The following is a 26,549-nucleotide window of genomic DNA, read 5'->3' as shown; positions in this document are numbered from 1 at the left end:
CCAAGCAAACCAACTCATTCTATATTCTGACAAAGAGTGAGAAGAAAGATACCCCCAAACCACTGTACCACTAATACATATAACTCTAATATCAATGAGCTAAAAGTATAACTGTATCCTATAAGTCTTTATTAATATACATAAGTAGAGCAGTTGTTTCATTTTTGACCTATTTACTAAGAAAAAAATTCTGTATATAGCAAATAAATTATTAAAGAACAACACAGACTATGATTTACTATTAATTACAAAGATAAATCCCCAACATTTTTATTTCTTTGGAATCTTCGTGTGTTTTATCAATATGCTCTATACTTATATATATATTTTGCCATAAAAAAAAAAACTTTAAATATTATATTTGTATTCATTTGCATCAAATAATACCTTTGAACAGTATATACTTTTTTCTGTTTCAATTATAATCTTTCATTCTTCATGTAACATTATATTAATTTTTCTTCTGCTATGCTAGCTTATATAGCTATGTATTGTTACAATGAAATTTGATCTAATGGATATTCAGAAGGTTCCACCTTTTATTTAAATTATCTTTCCAAAGGTGCCAGTCAAACCAGATCTCCAAGATTGAACAGTTCTATTCTAGTTTGGGTGGGAATTTCAAGTTATCTCAGGCCTTTTACCTCAAAAGCTTTACATAATCTAGTGAAAAAAAAAAAAGCTTAAACATGAGAGAAAGGAGCTTCATTTCTATACCACACTGAAGCTCTTCTCATAAGTACAGCCCTCAAATAACAATCATTTTCATTACATACAACACCAAGCTCAATCTTTCACTCAAGTAGAGAGTTTTAAGGTTGTTTAATATACTAAAGCCTCTTTTTAACTAAACAAACATAAAATACACTTAACAACTATATTCACCCCTACCCCACCTCACATTTCATTGTGTATAGCAAAAACAATATCATATTATCTAAGACTGTATATTGGCTTTCCAGGCAGCCTTAGAATGCAATTATTAGTTTTAACAAAACTTCTGTTTAAATATTACTCTAGCAAGTGTTTACTTTAGATAATTTATATTTATTTTATATTAAAGTGATGGTGATGATATTTTGAATAACCCACTAACAGATAGAAATTAACACTTTTGTTTCTTTTCCCAAAATGTATCAAGAAAACAAGATAGTATTAAGGATATATGCTGTGTTCAAGCCTGTAACAGCAACTAAATAAAATAAATAAATGTGAGTTCAACTATGTGTCATATTGCAGTCTTTTCAATTTCATAAATAAAATATGGAGTAACTTCTAAGCATGCAATCTCATATAGAAACCTGCACCTTGTATATTAATATAGACACTGAATGATTTTGTTAAAAAATGTATAACTTTTTGTTCCAACTCAAAAAAGATATCGTCAATTAACTGTAAAATAAATAAGTGCAGAGCAGAAAAAAAGATTTAAATTACCTTTCATATGTAGTCTACTTAATTATAGTCAAGTTTCTATTTATGTTGTAACTGAGTATGTTATTGTTTCTTGCTTTATTGTTAAAGGTTTATATAAAATAAAAGTGTGCTTGTTTACAAAAAGGAAAAACAAACATGCTGTAACATCATGTTACATTCCTTGTAAATAAGGACTGAAGAAAGGGAAAAGAAAAAAGGAAAAGTTATTATTGTTCCCTTATTTTTTTTCTTTTTCTCACTTATCTTGCTTCCATTTGAATCTATATGCCTCTGAGGATATATTTCTCCAATCCATTTGAACTGTTTGTTCAAGAATTTTATTTGTTTGTAGAAATGACAAAGCTGGGTCAGGATCTTCAAAGAATTTAACCCCATTTCTAAAGAAAATCTTTAGTGTGGCTGGGAACAATAAATGTATTTTTATTTGCATCTTTTTAAGTTCTCTAATAAGTGGAAGGAATTGTTTTCTTTTTGCCATCACTGTTGTTGAGTAGTCTTTGTCAAAACATACAATATTTCCATTACATTTAAGTGGTGACTTAGCTCATGCAGTTTTAATTACCAATTATTTGTCTTGAAATGAAATAAACTTCACCACTATAGATCTCAGAAAAGAACCGGGTATTGCAGCAGGTTGTGTTCTCTGTATACTAAAAGAGATCTAAAGTCTTAGGAAGCCAGGCAGTTAAAAAAATAAATCATATTGTTACCTTTGTTACCTTCAGAAAGTCCAAATATATAAACATTATTCCTTTGAGATCTATTTTCAAGGTCATATACTTTAGCTGACAAGATTTTATTTTGCGGCAGTAAAAATACAGTCTTGTTTTCTCCTTCATTTAGCTTTCCATCCATAATATTACAGGATTCTTTGAGGTCAAAGATCTGAATTTTCTCTACCCGAAGAGCCTCATTAATTTGTTCCATTTGTTTGCAACAATATTTCTTAAAAATCATCAATGTTATAGTCCAATCTGTCCATTTTTAATAATAATTTTTGAATATGAAACAAAAGTCACTGAAGCTCTTTCTTACATGAAGAATCCTGAAGTGCTGCCTTAGTGTAGCTCATGTTGCTGCTGGATACAATGAAATAAATTACTTTGCACAGTTTTTGACAGGAAAGCTATTAGATTTTCAAATGTTTTCATGAAATAATCCTTTATAACACTAAAGGCTATTGAAATTCACTAGTTTGAACTGTTTAGGATTATTCAAAAAAATTTTTCCTGTCAGAAATATATTTTCTGTAGCAGAGCAGTGAAGAAGTGCTGCTGTCCTTGTCTCATGCTGACCACACCCCCTCCTTCTTTCTTTGGATGACTCACTGGACTTCTACATTTCACCACCAGCTTTCCTTATGTATCTTATTTTCTGTAGTCCTCACACATATGCAGTTTTGAGGCACTGCTATTCTTTTTCAACGTCATCTATTTCCTACTCTTTTGGGGGTACCAGAGCCCCGAGTAATTCCTCGAACTGTTGTACTTTTGGTCTGTATAGTCAGTCTTCAGCTTGGTCTCTGTTGACCTTAGAAGCCTTCTCTGACCACTGCTTGTAGCTGGCATAGGTCACAGTAGGCCAGGTCCATGTATCACTGGGAAATGCCCATGCTCATTTGGTGACATCAGTCAACATGACTGAATCACCTAGATCCATATTTTACACCATTGAGAGGCTAGCCCTGCCATGACATGCAGTCTGTGATTCATGTTCTCCTAGCTTGAGCATACTACACACAACAGTTGATGCCACCTTTAGGACACCATAGTAGATGCCCCCTATAGGACACTATGAAGAGCCTGTCCTGCTGTTGCCCACTCCATTCATTGGTGATTTTGAGATTGAAACACTCAGCATGTTTTGCAGGGGTAGGTCAAAACCCACAAAGACAGAAGGAGAGCATTCAAACTCCAAACAGGCATTGGCAAGAGGTCAGGATCAAACTTTGTACATTGTGCATGGAAGACAAAGTCCTTAACCATTATGCCAACTGGTCTCTCTTCTTAAATATTGTCAGAACTGTGCCTTTGCTAAAGCCTAACTTTCTTCCCCATTCAGGAGTTCTATAACACTTCCTTTAACCCAAGAGCTAAATACCTACACCTTGAGCCAATATGTGGGGAATCTTCACTGCTAATATATTCACTTTTCTTTGGAGAATTTCACTGTCATAATTATATATGAATGATCTGAAAGAATTATTGTGCTTATTCTAATTTCCTCTATTTACGGACTGGTTTCTTTACTGTCAAAACATTTGTAAATTTTGGGTGACCTTGCTTATCTGGGCAGGTAGTAGATATAGTCCATCCCTAACTTCTTCCTTACCAGTCTCCAAACATCCACCAAACCTAATCCAGTTAATGTCTTTTGACATTGTTTTTTCTGCTGTTGATAGTCCCTCTTTTCCTTTTGTGATGATGTGAGTTGTTGTCACCTATGACAGTAGAAGCAGGTCTGTGGAAGTGTAACATCTGCCACCACAGCTAGCTGGAATTATGTAAAAAAATTATATGTTATTTGTATATCAAACTGATTTGTACATATGCTTGCGTTGAAAAATGTATTTGTAAAGCTGTGTTAAAAATGTACCAATGGTGTTCACTGGTGGACAGAAAAAGAAATAAACATGCATTATTGTAACTGTTTAAATTTATATGCTTTAACAGAGGATACTGAGAGAAAAGAGGTTAATCTCAAACTTTGAAAATAGCATGAAATTAAATTACCTGGCTTAGGCTATAAAGATTGTATCTTACAGTTCTCAATGCAGCCAGAGATAAATAAGTCTGCACTAGAAAGCTTCCTGCATTGTCATTGGGGTGAACTAATTGCTACTCTGGAAGGGTGTTTTATTTGAAATTGTTTTATGACTTCCAGGAGCTGCAGCAGATATTAGCAAGGCTGTGTGTGTGTGTGTGTGTGTGTGTGTGTGTGTGTGTGTGTGTGTGTGTGTGTGTATTGCTGACACATATGGGTTACATCCTGACAGATTCTAGTGAAGGGGAAGCATAGGAACCAGAAGTCAGATGACCAGATGTATGTGATGTCACTCTGTAATTCAGCACTAAAAATAATGTTTAATACTAGGTGAGACTCACAGCACTCTGTTTTTGTAACCTGACAAAGAAGGATCTCTCACCTACTTCATCTTGCCTTACTCTATTAAGTATCCATGGAATAATAATTCTTTAGATCAATCAAGAACATATAGTGAGATTAAGTTAAGTATTGTTTTTCTATAACTGTGTGAACCTGTCCACCTCTGTTATTTTTAATATTTCCTGTGACCAAAACTCTGGCATGTATTGTAAATAGATATTTAGTATTTACATGTTCTTTTATTATTTATTATTAAATATATTTAAACTTTTCATTGTGGCTGGTCCTTTAGAGGATATTTTAAACTATGAGAGGACTTATATCTATTTGGTGACACTGTGGCCACTCCTGGAAACCTTGTTGCATTGGTCAAACATTATCATTTGCATTAATATTAATTTCGCTCAGTATAATTGGGTACTCTTGTAAGAGCCTTAGAGTAGCTGGCTTTGGGGTGTCTGCTGGCAGTGTAACTACATTATTATCCGAATGGAAGGGGGCATAGGTAGTAAATCTGTGCCAGCCTTTCCCAAGTGTGCATGTGCGTGTGCGTGTGCGTGTGCGTGTGTGTGTGTGTGTGTGTGTGTGTGTGTGTGTGTGTGTGTGTGTGTGTGTTTCAGCTACTTGGAGCAGGGACATGAAGCACTGGTTTCACAGAGGGGGTGCTGGAGGACTTGGCTTGGACACTCGGCTATGGACCCAACCCTACAGCTATACCAGTGGAAAGACTCACTGGGGATCTGGAGAAAGAGAGAGGACAAAGCCCCCCAACTGACTGTGTTTCCTGTGTGCTCTTAAAGGAAATTGTGCTTGATGCAGAGAGTTGTATCTGGAAATACTGGATGTATCTCTTTTTCTTCCAAGTGAACATCCCTCTCCAGTGCCAATTGTGAGGATTCAGGCTCGATGATTACTGGCCTAGAGTGGGGGCATCACACATTTCATCCTTCAACTTCATTTTCATAGAAAACTTTGTTCCAGTCTCCCATAATAATCAGTTGCCCCTCTTGAAATATAAAGATGTTCAAAATTATTTGACTGAAAAATTGAACATTAAGTTCTAGGTAGCATGTAAATTCCTGCCACCATCAATTTCACTCCCAAACAGTTCCCTTTAAATAGTGCAAGGCACCCCTTCAACCCTTCCATTCACTTTTGGACCTTAAACTGTGACAATCTGGGCATCAGAAGCACCCCCCCCCACACACACACACACACACACACACAACCCTTTATAACTTGAGCTTGCAATCACTTCCTATCTATTTCTAGCTACCTATGACTGCTTCTCCAGACTAAGGTGTGTTTCTAACAGCAATGCCAGCTCTACCTTTTCAGTTACTAGTTTATTCATTATCCTTTCTTGTTTTACAGGATTTGTAACCCATTAACAATCCAAGTCAGTGCTTTTAATGAAGCCATGTACTAATTAGCAAGTTTTCCTTCTTTTCTTCAGACCTCCCTGCTGTTACATCACCAGTGTTACGTTCTGCTTTCTTTGCGACCATTTCAATGTTTCCTACAAACGAACATTTATGTTTATGTTTCTTTCCCTTATTACTGCTCATTTATTTATAACTCTAACTGATATTGTCATATCTGTCTTGCACCTTCCAAGCTTTCTTGCATCAGAAGTCTTCAAAAGCTTTGAAAAATAACTTGTATACTCTGAATTTCTAACTATATGCAACAACGCATCAGTTGCTCTCAGAGACATCTCCTGTTTGAGCATGATCACTCTGTCGCATTTCCATCTTCTCCAGAGATGACCATAGAATTTATTAAAACAGTGAGAGAGCAGTCACTCAGCTGCATCATCCATCCCGTTTTCCTTTAAGATTCTTGTTAATGTGATTCTGAGTTGGCACATGTTATTCACTGTTGTCTACTTCCTTTAATGTCCTTGTCTGTATTTCATTTGTGTTTCCTTGCCTATCTTCTACCCTAATCCACTGCAAATGTGAGAGATGTTCTCTTGTTCCACCTTACCTTTGACCAAACTGATATTCGTTACCAAAAATCAACTTAGTCTTACTTAGAACTCATTTCTCTCTACCTTGCTGGCTTAGCCAGACTCATTCATCAAATCACATTGATGACTGTACACTCCTCCTCTTGTATGTATTCCTTCTTGTCATGAGATTTTGCACTCTTGTCAGTTTTTGGAGATTATGGCTTCCTTTCATGATGCAGTCCATTTACCATCTACTTGTTTTACAGGGTGCACTCTGCTTCTTCTTCTTTCGGCTTTTTCCCAGTTAGGGGTCGCCACCTGTCCACTCATGATTGGCAGTGGAGTTTTATGATGTCGAGTTGCCAGCCTCAGAAGGCACACACACGCACACATGCCTAGGGCCAGTTTAGAATGTCCAATCCACCTACAGCATGTCTTTCGGATGTGGGAGGAAACCGGAGCACCCGGAGAAAACCCACACAACCACAGGGAGGACATGCAGACTCTGCACAGAAGACACCTCAGCTGAGAATCGAACCAGAGAACCTCTTGCTGTGAGGTGGCAATGCTAACCGCTACACCACCGTGGCTGCCCACAGGGTGCACTCTGCTTACCAGACTCTATCCTGAGTCAATCTACTATATTAAAGATTATTTACTAATATCTATATCCAAAGTTGTTGCTACTAAAGCCTTTAAGAGGATAATAATCTCTAGCATAGCAGTTCTTACACTTGAGTTATAAAACTAGCCCATCCCCTCACGGACACTACCATGCAACACCTGTACAACAAGCTGTCCCTTTAGTCACACTTTCCCACTTTTAGTGTTAATTCTTGCCAGTTTCCAAACATGAAAATCTCCCATTTATTTGAACTGCTCACATGAGGGGACAATTAGTAAAATAATCTTTAAAGTTTCAGAGACATTATTAATAGACTTAGAATTAAGTAATTTATACTTTTGAAGCAGATTTTTAAAACTGAAAATATAAAACAATGGAACATTGTTTTCATGAACTGCAGATAATCTTAAATAGTTCTAAAACTGTCTATGACTAAAGTTAACCAACATTAACAAAATATTGAGTCACAATAACTCAGTCAATCTGCTTCTATGAATACTTTGGTCCACCCAGTGATGAATTCTTCTCCACTTTTTTTTTTTATTTAATACTTTATGGGGACTTTCCGGGATAAACCTTGGTGTCCAATCAGTTTGAGTTACCACTCTGTCTGGGAACCTAATGAGAACTTTTTTGCAATATGCCCGCTTTGCTTTTCAACAAGGTATATTTCTTCAGAAGTGGAAACACTCCTGCATCTGTACACTTCACAGACAAGACCTGATGTTCATCTCTCTGATGCTCATTTCCCTGTGTTAGGTTCCATTTTTCTCCATTATGGATCCAGAAGGCCACCACCAGGCTTGCTTTATACAGACAAAGGTTTTTGACACATTTGTAAAAAGATTTTTAAGTTAGCAGGGTGTAAGAGTTTAGTAGTTTATTATTACAAATCATTTGAACAGAAAAAAGTCTGCCATTCTCTTTGTGGTGGTCGCTAAGTAATCCATGTCCGCGCCAATCCTTGGATCTCCCTCTCTGAGGATAAATCTCAGTTTTAATAAGCATGACAGGGGCAATTCTCTCTGCTGATACATGACAAAATGAACTAATATCTGGCAAGGCTTCTTGTCATTCTCCCTTTCTAGCTGCCACATGGTATGATGATTCATTTCCAGTTTCACTTCTCCTTTGTTTAACAGGGCCTACTGTTGAATACTGGTTGTCATAAATTGTAGGCAGCTACAGACTTCTACCCACCTCTTTGATTCCACTAGGTCTAATGCTGTCTTCTTGATTGGTAATTGTGTCATCAAGGAGATCTAGTTTTACCTCATTCATTACTTATTTTACTTTTAAGATCTCATTGTTTTTTTATTATAGCTTTTAATGTGGTTGTATGCTTGTTTACCACATTTGCAATTTCTTGGACTTGATATCAGTACCCTTCATGTGTAAGTCATGCTTAGAAGTGTATTATTAATTATCACAAACATAACTTCTGGTTCTTTCTGCTTCTCTGAACACTGCATTAGATCACTAGTCACGTTGATCGGAGTATTGCTCACCAAGCTAGCCACTGTATTCTGCTTTTTTTCTTTTTCTGATAGGTTGTGTGGGTCATAAGATACTCTAGTAATTTCCAGATCTTACCAAAAACTCCTAACTGATTCTCTTTATTAAACTGTTTTGAAACATAACAAATTCTAACTTTTGCCAGAGTGGATCACGAAGCTAAGCAGACTGTTATGCGTTCATGAGCGTACCATACCTAAAGTCCAGGGTTTGTTAGTTTTGTACTTTGGTCATGCTCTCTCTCACTTCATTTATTTTAGTTAACTTAGTCAGAATCTGGTCTGTTTTTTGCCAGTAATGAATTGTCTTGTTTGTTAGTTGCAGCTGGTGTTATCCTTAGGTTTTTATAGTCTTTTAGTTCAACTTCTTTTTTGCTGTAATAGAAATTTAAATTCTAGGGGTAATGTAGGAAAGAGTGTTGAGATATATATATATAGATATATATATATATATATATATATATATATATATATATATATATATATATATATATATATATATATATATATATATATATATATATATATATATACAGATAGATAGATATATGAGTGTGTGTGTGTGTGTATGGCAACTGCCTGAATGACTTAAATATCGACAGCAAAAATACTGATGCAAAAATACCTAATGTTCAAAATATCAACAGTCAAAAATACCTAAATACAAAATACTGACAGTCAAAAACACATAAACAGAAACCACTGAAAACATTAAAGTTACACCACGGAAGGGTAAATGCCCTTTCCCCCCTAAAAATATGAACTATGACATTTACATTTTCTATCATTGATAAGGTGATGATGTCTGATATGGGTGGTAATCTTGACACTATTAAAATTTAAAGAACTTTTATGGCAGTTAAAGCTAAATGCCTCAGTCTTTCCATGTCTTAATGATTATATATCCATTATCAGTGTGCTAAAGATAACAGCCAATTTATTTTGAAATTATTAAGATTTTTTTTTTTTTTTTTTTTTTACAATTTTATTGCTTATTTGAAAATTGGGGCATACCTCCTTTTTATGTGAATCAGTATGTAATTTAAATTTAGTGCTGTCATAGTTTGTATTTTAATATGTGCATGTAACTGTGAGTTTTATATATATTTTTCTCCAGATTAACTCACTAAAGGATTTTATTAGATCATTTATTTATTGTAATACTAAAAGTTTTTTTTCATGTATTGATGCAGCTATTGTATAAGTTCTTACTGCTTATAATTTTATGAATGTGAGATATATCTTTAGGTGTTACTACTTAATTATTCATGATTTTGTTCTGTGATTGTTTGGATAGCTTTATTTAAATGTGTACATAGTAACATAGTGATGAGTAATTACTCTGAGGAAGTCCAAATTTTGATGGATGAAAGCACTTAGTGATTTTACTGTTTTTAGTTTTGCATATTAAAAACGTTTAAGTCATCAAGTAATGACTCCTCCATTTTTGTGTGAATCCAGGATGTTATACCAGTCCCCACATATGCACCCACACATACAGACAGACACCCACCCACACACAGACACAACACTTATGTACAATTTATAGGATTTACAGTTCACCTGTTGGCATGTCTAACTAGCTAGAGATTCAGAGACAAACAGTTTAAATGGAGGGAGGACATGCAAAGTGCACAAGGCAGACACCACTAGTGTGCAACTCTGTGCAAGTCACTTAACCAGAAAGTGCTACCACATCACTTCTGAAAAAGGACACATGCTCAGTGAGATTACCTTGTCAACAAATGTATAAAAATAAATACTATACAACCTTATTAAAAATGTATATATTTATATATTTAAACTTATCTTGCTACTCTTATAATAACCCTCTATTATAAGCTTTCAATGTGTGGACTATTGCTTGCATCATGATACAATAACAATAGTAATATGGCAGACTTCTGCCTAAAGAATTACCATTGCTGTGATTTAAATGTGTTTTAAAATAAAATAATATTAACCTTTAGTGGATTACTATTTCGGCTGATTTGAACATTTTAGTGTCCTCACCTCTGTATCAATGTATTGTCTTGTCCTCTTTGAAATTATAAACTTTATAAGCTGCAAACATTATTATGTGGTATGCAGTCTTAAAAGTATTAGCATCGGAAACTCCATACTGCCTTGAGTCTTGCAGAAATACTGCATTTATATGTTATGAACATTACCATTTAGAATATGTAAAAGTCTTGCTATGTAATTCTTTAAGTATGCCATTCCTATAGAAAATTTTAACTGTATTACTATAAGCAACTTTGCGAACATTAAACTACCATTGGAATTGAAAATAATGTTCTGTGTTAACAACTCTGTAAACATTGTACTCCTCTGTGTCCCAGGTCACAGCAGTTACCTCTCAACCTGCTTGGTAAACAAGGCAAAATCAATTCACTTAAAGTAAAAAAGAGCCTGACATGTTCAGTACCCTTTCTGATAAATAGCCATTTTTTTAATCTAGCCCATTTTGTAGTCTTAGCAAGGGCTTCCGTCAGATTTATGTTAGACTGACCACCACCACAATCACAAATGTTATACTTGTATGAGTAAATGATTGCTTGAGTGGATTCCGTGCTACTAGCTGTGAAAGTTCACATTGTCCTATATATATTCTCAATGTAGCCCCACTTTCAGTCAGTAGCTACAGTGGTACAGATTTTTCTGTGTTTGGCTACCTAAGTGTGCATTACTTTCAGAGGGCCTGTAATTTGTTTTGGAATTCATAAGCAGGAACACAAAGATTAATGGCTTTCATTTGGTTAACATGGATTTTCTTTTCAAATGTACAGATAGTGGTACTTCTGGGGTCTCTCTTTTTCTCTCACTGTCTCATACTCTCCAGACTGACCTGAACACTACATCCTTCTAAATTTCTGATACATTAGAAATACAACCCCTTAATTAGTGTCACTTTTGCCTGTTCTGCTGTTTTTTTAACTTATCTGTATCAAGCATGGTCACCCCTCTGTGTAGTTTATCAGGACATCAGGTCTTGGCAGCACACACTATATTTACTGATGATTACAGATGCAAAACGATATCCATCGCAGCTTTTAACTCTGCCTGTTAGTGTTTAATGGCTCTTTTTTTCACTAATGATGCTGGTTTTACTATTGCAGAGTTTCTTTACAAATAAGCAGGCAATATAAACAGGATAAAAGTAATGTGACTATACAACTCTTTTAATCGACAACTTAGTGAAGGATTTAAGGCTATGCCTTTTATAGCTACTGGATAACATCTTTCAAAACTGAAATGGTACACCAAAACATAAAAGTCTGTATCAGCATGTTTACATAAAGGCATTTAAAATGTAATGATATTACAATCAAACAATGTGCAATTTCTGATAGAGAACTGTATGTCTTAAAGATGAATTGCCCTGATACAGTCTTGAAAACTTTTTCAACAGGAAAAAGAGGACAAACTTCTATTAAATACTTACATTTTTGCTACTAATGGGGTACATGCTTGCCTATGCACTCACAAAAACAAACTACATAATAATAATTCCTTTATATAACCCAGATATATTCAATAAAATACTTGAAATATATTTTCTTGTGACAATATAAATAAATTCAGTACCTTTCACAATTAATTCCAGTTGTGTGTGCTCTGCAGTTCAGACATATCCCAGTTTGTTGATCACAAAGATCTGCAAAGCTGTTACACTGGCAAGGTTGGCAGTTGGGGAATCCAAAGTATCCAGGCTGACACTGATCGCAGCGACGACCATGAACCTCTGCCCGGCAGGCACACTGTCCAGTAACTTGATCACATATTGTACTGAAAGAACCTCGAGGGTCACATTCACATGCTATGTACAACAGATTTAAGATAATCCATGATTTAGTATCTCCTTATTCATAAAGTGTGATAGAACAATAGTTTCTATAACTTTTAAAATTAGGATTAATGTTGCTTTAAAACACAACTGTTTAATTTTCAGCTTAGGTATTGACATATTAATATTTATGTCATTCAGCAAAAAATAATTTGTTTTAAACAGGAATAAATATGTCGGAAATAATTTTTTTACTATTACTATAGGAATAAATATGTCTTTATATTGCTGCCAAATAATTTCATGTGTTCAGCTTATTCTGAAGTGTTTTAGAAAATAATTACTGTTGAAGCAAACAATCATAAATGATCACATGGATAAATCAAAAATAGTAACTTATTATGTTCAGCATTATTTGCCTGCAGAACTCATACCTTGTAATGCAGTATCTAAGTTTAATCTCACTGTCTGGATACATACTGATGAGTGATCATTCTAACTGAACTTTTTTTTTTATTTACAACGACCTAGTTCAGGAAAATAGGTATGTCAACTGCAACAAAACTGTGAGGGTTATAAATAAAATAGGGTGGGGTGGCTCAAACTGCGATCAGGGGATTGTGTGTCAGAAGAACGTTTGCATGATGGATGGCACAAGACAGTATAAATGCTAAATGAAAGTGCTGTGTTATTTCGTACAACAGAATAGGTCACTGCTCAAACTGCGATTAGGGGATGGTCTGTCAGAAGAACGTTTGCATGATAGATGGCACAAGACAGTATAGATGCTAAATGAAAGTGCTGTGTTATTTCATACAGCAGAATCTGTCACTGCTCAAACTGCGATTAGGGGATGGTCTGTCAGAAGAACGTTTGCATGATAGATGGCACAAGACAGTATAGATGCTAAATGAAAGTGCTGTGTTATTTCATACAGCAGAATCAGTCACTGCTCAAACTGCGATTAGGGGATGGTCTGTCAGAAGAATGTTTGCATGATGGATGGCACAAGACAGTATAGATGCTAAATGAAAGTGCTGTGTTATTTCATATAACAGAATAGGTCACTGCTCAAACTGCGATTAGGGGATGGTCTGTCAGAAGAACGTTTGCATGATGGATGACACAAGACAGTATAGATGCTAAAGGAAAGTGCTGTGTTATTTCATACAACAGAATAGGTCACTGCTCAAACTGCGATTAGGGGATTGTCTGTCATGAGAACGTTTGCATGATGGATGGCACAAGACAGTATAAATGCTAATTGAAAGTGCTGTGTTATTTCATACAACAGAATAGGTCACTGCTTAAACTGTGATTAGGGGATTGTGTGTCAGAAGAACGTTTGCATGATGGATAGCACAAGACATTATAGATGCTAAATGAAAGTGCTGTGTTATTTCATACGACAGAATAGGTCACTGCTCAAACTGCAATTAGGGGATTGTGTGTTAGAAGAACGTTTGCATGATGGATGGCACAAGGCAGTATAAATACATAATGAAAGTGCTGTGTTATTTCATACGACAGAATAGGTCACTGCTCAAACTGCGATTAGGGGATTGTGTGTCAGAAGAACGTTTGCATGATGGATAGCACAAGACATTATAGATGCTAAATGAAAGTGCTGTGTTATTACATACAACAGAATAGGTCACTGCTCAAACTGCGATTAGGGGATTGTGTGTCAGAAGAACGTTTGCATGATGGATAGCACAAGACATTATAGATGCTAAATGAAAGTGCTGTGTTATTTCATACAACAGATTAGGTCACTGAAACACAGCAAAGCTGGCTAAATGATGAGACGGGTAAGAGAGAGCTAGGGATCTGCCATGCCTTGTTATTTGGAAACACTGACATTACAATTATCGGTGCTGCAATCTTTGTTGTTCCCAGATCCTACTCATAAACCCACATCAAAAAATAACAGTTCCAAAAAAAAAAATAAATAAAAATAAAAATGGATCCACTAGTCTTCAAACATTCCACACTCATGGGTATGAGCTCAAAAATAATATTCTGAATCATTTATGTTAATACTGTTTGCTTCTTACTGGGTAGTCATCCAGCTGGGATGAATCACAGAGTTGATGCCTTGAAACTTTTCTCACTACAAGTGATGTGACTGTAAGTCATAAGAATGACGTAGGTGTACTGTGGGCTTTGATGATTATAGCAAAGTCCCAAAGTACCACTAATATGAGTACATGTTATGCATCTAGTGATCACAGTAGTAGTGAACTGTAGTACTTATTGACTGAAAACCACTAAATGCCATAGAAAGCCTTACTGATTGAAAAGAAAAAGGTTGTGAGGCTAGATGGCTCATTCTGGGGGGGGGGGGTAACAAGACTGCAGTACAAGCATAAATGGTATGGCAGTATATCAGGTTAGGAATGGTTCTATACAGTCTGCACCTAATATTTCTACTAACAAGGTTATAGCATCTTGTCAAGCTGCAAAAGGCAGGCAGATTTGATTTTGAGGCAGTTCCATGTCATTTTGTTAATCTGATTCAGGCTGAACATTGCAGCCAGACTATAGCTTCTGGCACGGGAGATGTCCTTGCACAAAACAGTTGGGCTGTGCTGGACTAAATCCAGGTGTCCATGTGCAGACACAAGCTCAGCAGGACCTGTGTGCCTCTATAGATATCATCAACTTCACATCACAGCTAGGTTCTTACAGTCGTAATGACTAAACTGACATGTGCTAAGCCTGTTGCAGGATTAACCACAGAGATGGCAACAGTGCAGTATTAGTGCCACTAACTGCACACACATTCACACACACACACACACACACACACACACACACACACACACACACACACACACACACACACACACGTGCGTGCGCACGCGCATACATGCACGCAGACACACATCCAGACACACACACACACACGTGTACATGCACGCAGACTCACACACACACACACACACACACACACACACACACACACACACACACACACACACACACACACACACACACACACATCAACACCACTGTCACATAAAAGCTGGGATGGGAAATGTGAAAAAAAAACTTAGCATAACAACGCAAGTCCATGCACTTTTCAAAAAACATTAAAAATTTGATGTCTAAAGTTGCAGTTTTCTGTGTGTCCTTAAAAGTGAATTCCACGGAAATGTGAAGGTAAGGGAATACAGACAAGATAACAAGAGAGCAAAGAGTCTGTAGGCAAAGCGGAGCTGCTCACCTAATGATGGCACTTCATCCATTAAATTACTACCATGTAAGTGTCCTGCTCTCAAAATAATTTCACATGTAGCATTCTGGGTGTCTTTGGTACATAATTGTGCAATGGTAATGGAAATGCTCAAGACATTGGGTTTATAAATGGATTGATACACCTTTGATTATGAAATACTGAATATTAACAAAGCTATATGCAAATAATTGTCAATTGAACCATGGGCTCATACTTGACAACTAGCAGTCATTTTAAGTCAGTCTTGTAATATACTCATTTATGACACTACCTTATGTATTTACTTACTTAATGTTTGTGTGTTTGCTTGTTTTATTTCCTGTATATATTGTTTGTTTGCTGCTTTGTTCATTGACTTGGATACTCCAACTGGGCCAAACCTATTTTCTTTGAAAGCATGGGGAGGATATCTACACTGAAAAGAATACAAAGTGCAGGAAATGACATTGACTTAAGCAGGAATTACAGTGGTTTAAATGTCAAGAGGCAGTCAGGTATAGTGAATCAGTAGTTTCTGCATCTACTACATGACCTTGAGTGTCATTTGCTTGAGGGTCATGTGCCTGTTGCATCTCCTAACAAGCAAATTTACATGCAGCATTTGTCAGGGAGCCTGCATCCCATTTTACCCACTTATATAGGGTTGTGCTCTGCACTCCCAATCTCTATCTCTCAGTCTCACTCGCACTACTTCCAGGTTTGCACCAACTTGGAGATGGTATTATTAGACATCAAGGAGTGCTCAAAATGGAGCACACTAATGAACATTTGGATATGAATGTGACGAGCTGGAACACAAAGACATGTAATACATTTGTATCTTCATAAGCATCCTGACACTCTTATGAACTATGAAAATGTCAATATGCAAATCTGTTTCAAGGGATGACTTTTAATTTGCTACATGACATCACCTCTTTGCATGCACTTGTGTGACAGATATGTAAAACGTGATGGAATGGAATCCCAAAAATGTCATAGTGAAAACTGGGTGATAAAAGTTGGAAAATTTGGCAAATTGCTAGCATACATTTGCAAAACTAGACATGAGTTTCTCACTTATTTATAAATGTTGACCAATTTTTAAGCTTTCCTGCTCTAGAACTCTCTATCAATAGACTTGGCACTGCAGTAGTAAAAAATCTATGGTAAAGGCAGAATTGAAAGTCATTGTGAGAAATCAATATTCAAGATAGAATAGCAACGTGATGTAATTCGTGTAGTAACTCCTGTAGAGAGTATGCTAAAAAAATGGCAAATCTGGGCTGAAAAATACCAGTATGAGTTCACTGACAACACTATGTTAGATTTACACAGTATCTCTGTAAAGTGTTATGGGATTGAAGTGAGAGGGGAAACTTCAATGAGACAATAGAAATATCGTTTTAATAATAATTTTATTTTAATGATGTAATGTTAATGTTAAAAACATATTCCTTGCAGTTTACAATGGAGTTTTTATACTGTAGGAACTAGACACTGGTATACTAGAAATCAATATAGTCACTATGGGGATCACACAAAGTAAGACACTGAGCATCTCTCTAGCGCCTCTTAAAAAGCTTTTGGTTAAATGAATTGGGAAAACTGCAGTGATATTAGGAGCTTTTTAAATGAAAATTGTGTGTTTTACTGAAGCTGTATTCAGTATGTGTGTGGTATGTGTGGTGTGCGTGTATGCAATCAATCATTTAGAATACAATGGGCAGAAGAACCATGAACAGACAGTTACCAATGGCATTACATTTCTTCCCCAGTCTACCTCAGGTGCAAGCACCTTTGATTGTCATCAGCAACCAGATTAACAATTACCTTTAATTCATGAGCTATTTATTTTGCAGTTAAGCTGTATCCACCGGCATCAATCAGTCACTCGGTCTTATACCATGGGTACATGGAATAAAGTAGTAGTAATGTAGAAGAAAAAGGATGCAGGACTAATAATAAATCTAATCTGGTCAGAATTTAAGTTAGATTATCTAGTAAATTTAGCCATACAATGCCTCCCATTCTTTAAAACACTAATACTTTCCATTGCAGACATGCATTTAAATGTTACATAAATGTGGAGTTTGTATACTCACAGAAACAGCCAGCTGGTCCAAAGCCATAGCTCCCCACTGCACAAGTATCACAACATCTTCCAACTACATTTGCTTTGCATGGGCACTGCCCTCCAAATTTATTGCAGGAAGGGCTAAGAGAACCCATAAGATTGCATCGACATGCTGAAAAAAATGCATTGAATGACATGTTAGAATGCATGCACAGCACTAGAAATATATGAAATACTTTCAATAAAACTGACTCAAGTCTCATTTCATAGCAGACTCTAAAATCTATTCACATGTATGCAACTGGATATTATAAAGTGTTTACATTTTGCAAGTAATTCTACTGAAAAGATGTGAAAGAAACAAAGTTATTTCAACTAAACAGAAAGTGGGTGATAATTACTGTAGAAATCAAGGCGCACACACACGCACACACACACACGCACACACACACACACACACACACACACACACACACACACACACACACACACGCACACACACACACACACACACACACACACAAACACAAACACACACACACATTTATGCAGCTTCATTATGTCACACATGTCCACACACATGCACAAAATAACACCATCCACCCTAACATCTTTATTGAACTTATCTTCACCATGATCACTCCCCACAGGAGTGAATACATACATACATCCATACAAATATTTTAAGCATGGCACTAATGCCCTTCTAGCCTGACAATATACCAAAACATTGTTCCCATAATATGTGTCCAGGCTGTTCTTAAAAATAATATCTAAAAAACACACATAAAGTGAACCAAAGTAATGGGAGACTTAATAAAATAAGAACTTTAATAAACATAAGCGCTTTCACAGTAATGTTACTACTGCTTCCTCAGACATTAAAAACAGATAAAGCAAATCTTAATAAATAATTGAATAAAAATCAAATGATCAATGATCAAGGTATTCATTTGCCATAATAATTAAACATCCTCTCACACCAGACCTCTTAAGACCAACCACAGATTCAAGGATAGGATTAGGAAACATCTCTACAATATTAGGATAAGAAGTGTCACAAATGCCTTGTCGAAGCATGTATTGACATTTGACCCTACACGCACTTTTAGATTTATAGCAACAGAACAGGTTGAGTTGAATGAATATAGAGGGTACACAGAGAATCTGATGGAAGTTACGGAAAACAGATAGATAATTAGACTCAGAGTAGATATAGGCAAAGGATTTAATGATAAACTTTCATTGAAGCCTGGATTAAAATGCAGGACATTATGTAGATAGTTTAAGCACTCTCCTGTGACATTTACTGACATGTCCCTTTAAGGGTTTGAGGGGATGTTTGCTCACTATGACAACTGAATACCTTGATCATTGATCATGTGATTTTTATTCAATTATTTATTAAGATTCGCTGTATGTGTTTTTAATGTCTGAGGAAGCAGTAGTAAAATTACTGTGAAAGAGCTTACTTATGTTTATTAAAGCTCTTGTTTTATTAAGTATCCTGTTGCTTTAGTTTACTTTATATGCATTTTTTGGATATTTTTGGGTACCGAGTGAACCATTTATCCTTTTGCCCATTTTGTGTGTATTCTTAAAAATACCTAAACTAGTGCTTGCTTTAATGTAATTTGGTAGTATATTCCATGCATCAGCTACTCTCTCAGAGAACCAATGAGTACACTTATCATTCCTAGAGAATCTTCAGTTGTCTGATGATTCTCTAGTACTTTTTGTTAACCCCAAACATTCCCAGAGGTAGTTGCTTCTGAATGCCCTATATATCTGAATAAATTTTCCGCTTAAATATCTATACAAGACACTGTACAGGTTCAAATATTTTAGTCTTTAATAATAACGTAAATTGTCACATCCATGGATGCCCTTGGTATATTTCTGCTGTACTTATTCCAGTTTACTCATGCCTGTTTTTTTATAAGGTTTCCATATTATTATTATTGTTATTCCATACTCAGGTTTGGGTCTAAAGTAATTAAACAATGACTTTGTCATTTCCTAGACTTTATAAATCTTTTATACAACCTATGGCGCTATAAATATCATTAACCAATTGGTTGGTATGATAAAAAAAAACAAAGTTGGATCTACTCATATATCCAGGTCCTTAGATGAAATCTACAGTTTCAATCACTGTGTGTTGTATTCAATATTCATCTTTCAATTTATGTCTCCCAAATCTTATATACTTAGTTTTTGATGTAATTATCAGCATATTATTCATATGACATTACACATCATATGAATGGGTAATTGCTGTGTTTTTAATGTTGGTTACTTTTTCCTCCTAGAGTAAAATTTTACTCAGATGAGTGCTCAGTCAAACAAATTGGGAGTTGTAGAAATTTCTGGGGGTGAGCACATAGCTAATTAGCATAAGCCACTCCCCTTCGACTGTTGTCTAGCATGCAGATCTGCCCACAAGACTGCTTTCTGTGCTGAAGCCCCCACAAGGGGAAATCCTCAGTGGTAGAGCAGTCTCTCAATAAGAAAGGGTTAGAGCGATGTGTTTAGATATTTTTAAGAACAGCCTGGACACTTATTTTGAGAACAACTAAAAGTCTTTGGCTTTTCCCAGATCACCAGTCCGCTAATGATTGGCAGTGGATTTTTAAGGTGTCACGTTGCCAGCCCGGCACCCAACCTTCAAAGAAGGAACACCCACACACACACGCACCTACCTGCATGTCTTTAATGTTCACTCAATGGCAAGGGAGGACATGCACAGAAGGCACTCCAGCTGAGAATCGAACCTGAGAACCTCTTGCTGTGAGGTGGCAATGCTAACTGCTGCACTACAACTGCTTTGGTATATTAGTTAAGGCTTCATCATGTTGTTAAACCTTTCTAGGATAATCCAAAGCTTGACTGTGGTTCATTTTAACTTGAAAATAATTAAATAAAAATAATAGCAGTTTACGTGTACTCACACAAGTTCCACTTACTTCATAGCCGCCATCGTATGTGTGAGCTTCTAACCTGATATACAAAATATTAATTACAACACGACCCATTCTTGCTGAGTATATTAGTGTTCAGGACTATGTCATAACTCCTTACAAGAAATTGTGACAACTCACTTCTGTTAACAGGAGAACCATATTGTCTAACTGTGTGCAAAAATACTTTTTTTCAAATATTTGTCCAGCATCCTGGAATTGCATTCCACACAGGAAACATTATCTGCTTTCAAAATTAAACTGAAGGTGCATGTAAATGTTTGAGAAACGATGGCTAATATGTCTCAGTATATGTCCTGGCACATAGATATGAAATGACTTTTTCTGAAAGCTGTACTAGGTGAACAATATTTGAATAGTAAATATTGTGTAAGTTATATTGTAAAAATCTTGCAAATATTTCCTTCTAAGTAATTAATAAGCTTGTCATCAATGGGTCATAGCACTGCCATTGACTTTCTTATTTATGGTATTGCAAGCATTGTGACATGGCCTTGATCATTACTGTATGAATACTCAGCACACTTTTTATTTGGCCTTTGTGTACTGGTGCATTTCGTCTTCCTTCATTATTACATGTGTTTGTGTTTATCAGACAACTTAAATCTTCTGCCCTTGTCAGTTCATTCTACTGACAATTGTATCTATTTATTTACCATTTGTCAGGTAGCTGAATTGGTCAGTTGACCCTTTCAGTCATGTCCTGGGTGTACATGCAACAGAAAAGTACATACAATAACATAGACATCTACATACATACATACATACATACATACAATAAATATTGCTTAATGTAGAGGGTGATTCAAATATTTATATATACCATGCATATTAAGAACTGTGGGAGTTACACTTGATATTGTTAATAAGTTACAATCTGATACTCTAGCTAGTAATATGATTTAGTGTGGCAAGCCTTATACATGCACTATATACATGGTCTCTGGTCTCTAAATACACATATTTGCATTGAGCAGCACTGCAAGTCTTTCCGCTAAATATGTGGAGAGTACTAGTAGGCAGTATCTTGGAAGAGAAGGCATTTGGCATCTTTGTAGAGGCATTCTTTCACGGATTTCTTAAAAGTGTCCAGGGTACTGTGAAGTTTAACATCATTTGACAGATTAATCCAGAGATCAGGATTACATTGTCAAGTTCATTACTTATCTAGACTTTTCTCACTAACATGCTAAACTTTGTTTTAATCTTGTTTATGTTGTCAGACTATAATAGCACCAAGACATTCACACTTACTATTGCCCACTGGTATTAGCTTTTAACGTATAAGATAGAATATTTTTAGCTGATTTGGTCAGTTAACCTGTCTGCAGGTGTTTGATTGGTGTAAGCCCATACTAGCAATTAGCATTAGAAGCAAACTCATTGGTTTAAGTTTAAGTCTCTGGTTTAATTGTATTTCACATTTTTATTGAAATTTATTAGAGTGACTATATTTGTAAAAATGTGGATTTAATTTCTTGCCCAATAAAATTCTTGCAAATGTCCCTCTGAAGAACTTTTTATTATAGGTATGACTTTTGGTAATTCAAATCATATTACATTACTGCTCTACAATTCCTTTAGAAATTTTAAGTTTATGCTAAACTTATTATACATGGTTTTCTCGGACAATTCCTTTTTCCACTTTATATGTATGTCCCTTCTTAGTGTGTGTGGCTTCATTTGTACAGTAATCTAACATCAACAGGGACAAATATAATAACATTCAGGTTACAGCACACTTCTCTTGTAACAAAGCATTTGTTTGCCAGAGCTTGTGGTCTGTTTCTGTATTCTGCAGTAGGATATAGTGTAACCAGTGGGCACCTAGTATTAAGTGCTATTGTAAATAAAAAAAAAATGTTCAACATAAATCATAAAGGTGATTATGAATATCACCACTACTACCACTGCTACTCCTACTAATAATAATATCAGATCATGTCTATAATCAACAAATTCACATCTCCTCTTTCACAGCTTTTTTTTTCTTTCCCCAGTAAGCTATATATTGTAAAGCCTTCAAATGTTCTGGTCTTAGTTTGAATTGCTTCTGCATTCTGAAACTACCATTTCATACAGGATTAGTCGTATAATTGTATTTCTGTACTTAGATCCTTTTGGAATATGATTCAGTTTTTGATGTATGTATTTGCTTGCCTGGACATATTTGCAGTGAATTGAAATATAGTAATACCCACTTATACACTTAAGTGTAAATATGTGAAATCTCACTATCTTTTTTATCTTCACATGGTACCAATAATTAGGTTCACAGTGGGGATAGCTCTCCAAAGGAGCTCTCTCTGTCATTCTCAGAAAAAAGAAAAATTCTTAGCAAGGGGCTTATCCTGTCCCAAGAAGAAGGGTAAAAATAGCAGATACAATCAGTAAAGTAGAAGTTTTTATCAGGAATCAAAATCTAAACATTTTCTTTAATGGGAAAGAAGGAAAAGATAGAAGATAGTTCAAACTAAGTGACTTCATCGCACCCTTACACAACGCCTTGCTAATGTCTAAGAATATGTGTGAGAAGGAAATATGGGAAGACCTAGTAAACCAACTAGGAGAAATTACTATGATACAGCAGGTAATAAACTGCAGGCCTTGTGAAACACTGGTAACACGAGGTAACTTCAAATTATAAAGACAAACAAAGGAGGTAGACTTATTGTTATAACACAAACAGATGCAAAACTAGCAAATGAAAGGCATTGCAAACAAGCTGAATTTTAGAACATTACTGATGCTTATAGTCAGATTAATGAGATGCTCAAAACACTGACAGATCAAGATCTTATGAATAAAAAGACTAAAGGATTATTATTTTTATCATGGATTATCCTAAAATCTCAACATTATGATATCACTTGTAAAAATTGTCAGGCATTTTATGTTGACAAAAAGTTCACATTTCTGAACACTTCTATGCCGTCAAGAAAAATAACAACCAAAATACACTTTAAACATACCAAACTTATTAACCCGAAAACTCAGCTCACCAAACAAGAAGACACACCATTGGCCATGACTGTAGAATTCCAAAAAGTTTATTGTTCACACAGGGACAGCTGTTCCTACACTGAGCAACAAAAGAATGCTTGCCCACAAAAACATTGCAGGATTGTAGGCCTACTTCTGTTGCTCAGTGTAGGAACAGCTGTCCCTGTGTGAACAATAAACTTTTTGGTATTCTACGGTCATAGCCAGTGGTGTATCTTCTTGTTTAGCACACTTTAAACATAGCCAGATCTGTAGGAATTTTTCAAACTTTGTCTTTCATGTTTTAGACAAGATCAAGCAACTATCCCTACAAAGCAATCTGGATTCATTGTTAGTAAATCTACAGTGGCAGATCTATCTGAATACATGTGAACACCTAGTACTTAATAGGTTGACTTCCACTAAAATATTCTCAAATTCTGGCCACCTGACCACAAAAGGTATCAGTAACCTTGACTTTACCTTGCGGCAGCAGCTTTCTGAAGATTTATTTGCACAAGAGAGCTTTTCAGGTTGGACCAATCTCAGTATAAACTAAATACTTTAATGGGAAAACAAGTTTAATTTTTTTTCTGAATTATGATTAGGATGTTTGAACTCTTACAATATTGTTTACCGCAATGCTCTTTTTTTCTAACTTTAATCATTTGTTCTGCACAGGTTTAATGCACAAATATAGTGTTTTGCATAATTAATCATTAATCCTTCAACATGTTATTGTATGTTTGCCCATGAGAAACAGATTTTACAAATCCATTTTATTTTTGCTGTAAGATTGCTATTGTTAAAAATTTTCAAACTGAGACAAAGCTAGACAGTTTTATACACACACTGACCGTCATTTTTAGCTTTGTTATTATTACAATTTTATTTCTCACTGCATATACTTTATCAGAGTTTTGTATACACCACAGTCATTGTTTGCACAATATAAACATAACATGGCCCCACTTTTGGGTCCCATACTCCTTCCCTAAAGGAGTTGACCCCACTATTTCACTTTTGCCATGGTCTTTTTAGAATGATTGTGTTTATTGGTTACTGGGCACACATGTTTGAGGAAGCATCTTTTACTCTGAAGATGGCAACTTTGATGCCTTGTCTAGATGGCACTCCACATAAAACATATACCAGTGGACAGCTTAAAAGGTAATTAAGCAGAGTATACCCAACTGAATTCCACCCCCCCCCCATAAGTCAGTGTAAGGGAAATCTTCTTTCCTAGACAAGTTTTATTTTTCCATACCTGCCACCACTACTGGGCTATTATTTATATCAGCTGATGATACAGCACCAGTGTAGTGCTGGCTATAGTACCAATTCAAGTGCTACTAGGTGAATGCAACCCAGGTTGGGCCAAAAGTTGCCAATTTATTTATTATAAATACATAAATAAAGTGGCAGTTGTGTTCTCTATGTCTCTCTTTCCATACATACCAACTTATGTATCACATGCAACACTTCTTGCACCAATGCAGTTTAAAATAAATGTTATTTATTTATCTATCAATCTTTTGTTGAGGGTATTGCTCCCAATTTGTTAGTGACTTCTTTTCTGCAAAGTCCTGAAGTGGGATCTATTCAGATCCTGGATTTCCCCATTTGGCTTTCTCAATGTTTTGAGACATTTATACTTGATATCAAAAGTCACATGATAGAAAAAAGCCCAAGGTCCCATGTCCCAGATTTTTGCCTCTTCGATAATTAATCTTTTGTGAATTAGAAACCATATTATAAAAAATATATCATCCAAAACTAAATACCAGTGTTTCTGTAATAACACTATCATTCTGAAAACTATTGCAACCTTAAGTAGTAATGAATCTAGTGGGTACCAGTGCACTCACAGGACTGTTTCTATTGTAGTTCAACAAATTATCACTACCTGTTTTATATGGGCAGAGTCACTTTATTGGTTAAATCAGAATGTTTATTAGCAGGGGAAGATTCAGAGTCAGTTTTCCTTCGGTTTTCAAGGAAATATCAGTAGCAGCATAATAACTGCATTTAATTGGCTTCTTTAAAGTCTTGCCCTTGTTTGCAGAGCCTCCAAGAGTGCAATTGTTTTGTTTTATAATGTTTTCCCAAAATAGCTGTAATACTAATATTACAATTTTAAGTTATTCTTTGTTTGAAAATAGTGTTGACTTTGATAATGATAGTACTGTTACTAATTGCATATTCATCTTGCCCTACAATCATTTTCAAAGAGAAGTAATTCAAGGTTTTCTCACAAATGCTTAATTTTGAAATTGAACACCTTTATCATATTAATTACATATTTACCTATCTAAGAAAGTGTTTGTTACAATATAGGTAAAATACAGGGGACAACTTTACAGCAATTATAGAATTCTGCTTTGATTATCAAACAGGCAGACATGGGTAAATAGTTTGGGGAATAAATATTAAACAGTACATGGAAATGTGTTATAACCATCTTAATAATAATTCTAAATATGCAGAGGTGAACAGAATGGTGCATAACCAGGTGTAACGTCATCTAGCTATATTGCCAGATAAGGGCATATGGATTGTTATTCTGAAGAAGAAGAATTTAGCAGAAAGATTTAAGCCATGTGTTTCCTGCCTAAAAATCCGTAAACAAACATTTCATTCTCATCAGGAAGACCAGTTATTTCAGACTGTGGAAACTTTTTCAAATTGTTGTCAAATGTTTATTGGTGGTTACTTTATCTTTCTGAATTTATTTTAAGCATAAATTCTTATATTCATGACTCAACTGATTTTCTTTCAAATGCTCTAAAAGTTCATCTCTTAACAGTCTGTATGCAAATATTCAGCATCACCACTAAACAGAAGTATTTTTGAAATTTATTAGGAGG

The 26,549-nt window shown here is 35.5% G+C and overlaps 1 protein-coding gene across 2 annotated transcripts in view; it reads right to left on the bottom strand.

Annotated features, from left to right (window-relative positions):
- LAMB4 (laminin subunit beta 4) overlaps positions 1-26,549 on the bottom strand; it is a 1,139,974-nt gene that overhangs the window by 424,413 nt on the left and 689,012 nt on the right. For both annotated transcript variants that reach the window (XM_044088495.1, XM_044088496.1), the window contains exons 20-21: positions 17,748-17,891; positions 12,224-12,455 (exon numbers count right to left, since the gene is read on the bottom strand). In XM_044088495.1, the coding sequence (XP_043944430.1) occupies positions 12,224-12,455; positions 17,748-17,891 (376 nt within the window). The remainder of the gene's footprint in view (positions 1-12,223; positions 12,456-17,747; positions 17,892-26,549) is intronic.

This window comes from Protopterus annectens, chromosome 11.part0 (assembly GCF_019279795.1).
Source record: "Protopterus annectens isolate FY-2018-M chromosome 11.part0, PAN1.0, whole genome shotgun sequence".
Taxonomy (NCBI): domain Eukaryota; kingdom Metazoa; phylum Chordata; order Ceratodontiformes; family Protopteridae; genus Protopterus; species Protopterus annectens.
This window is presented reverse-complemented; position numbering and strand designations above follow the sequence as displayed.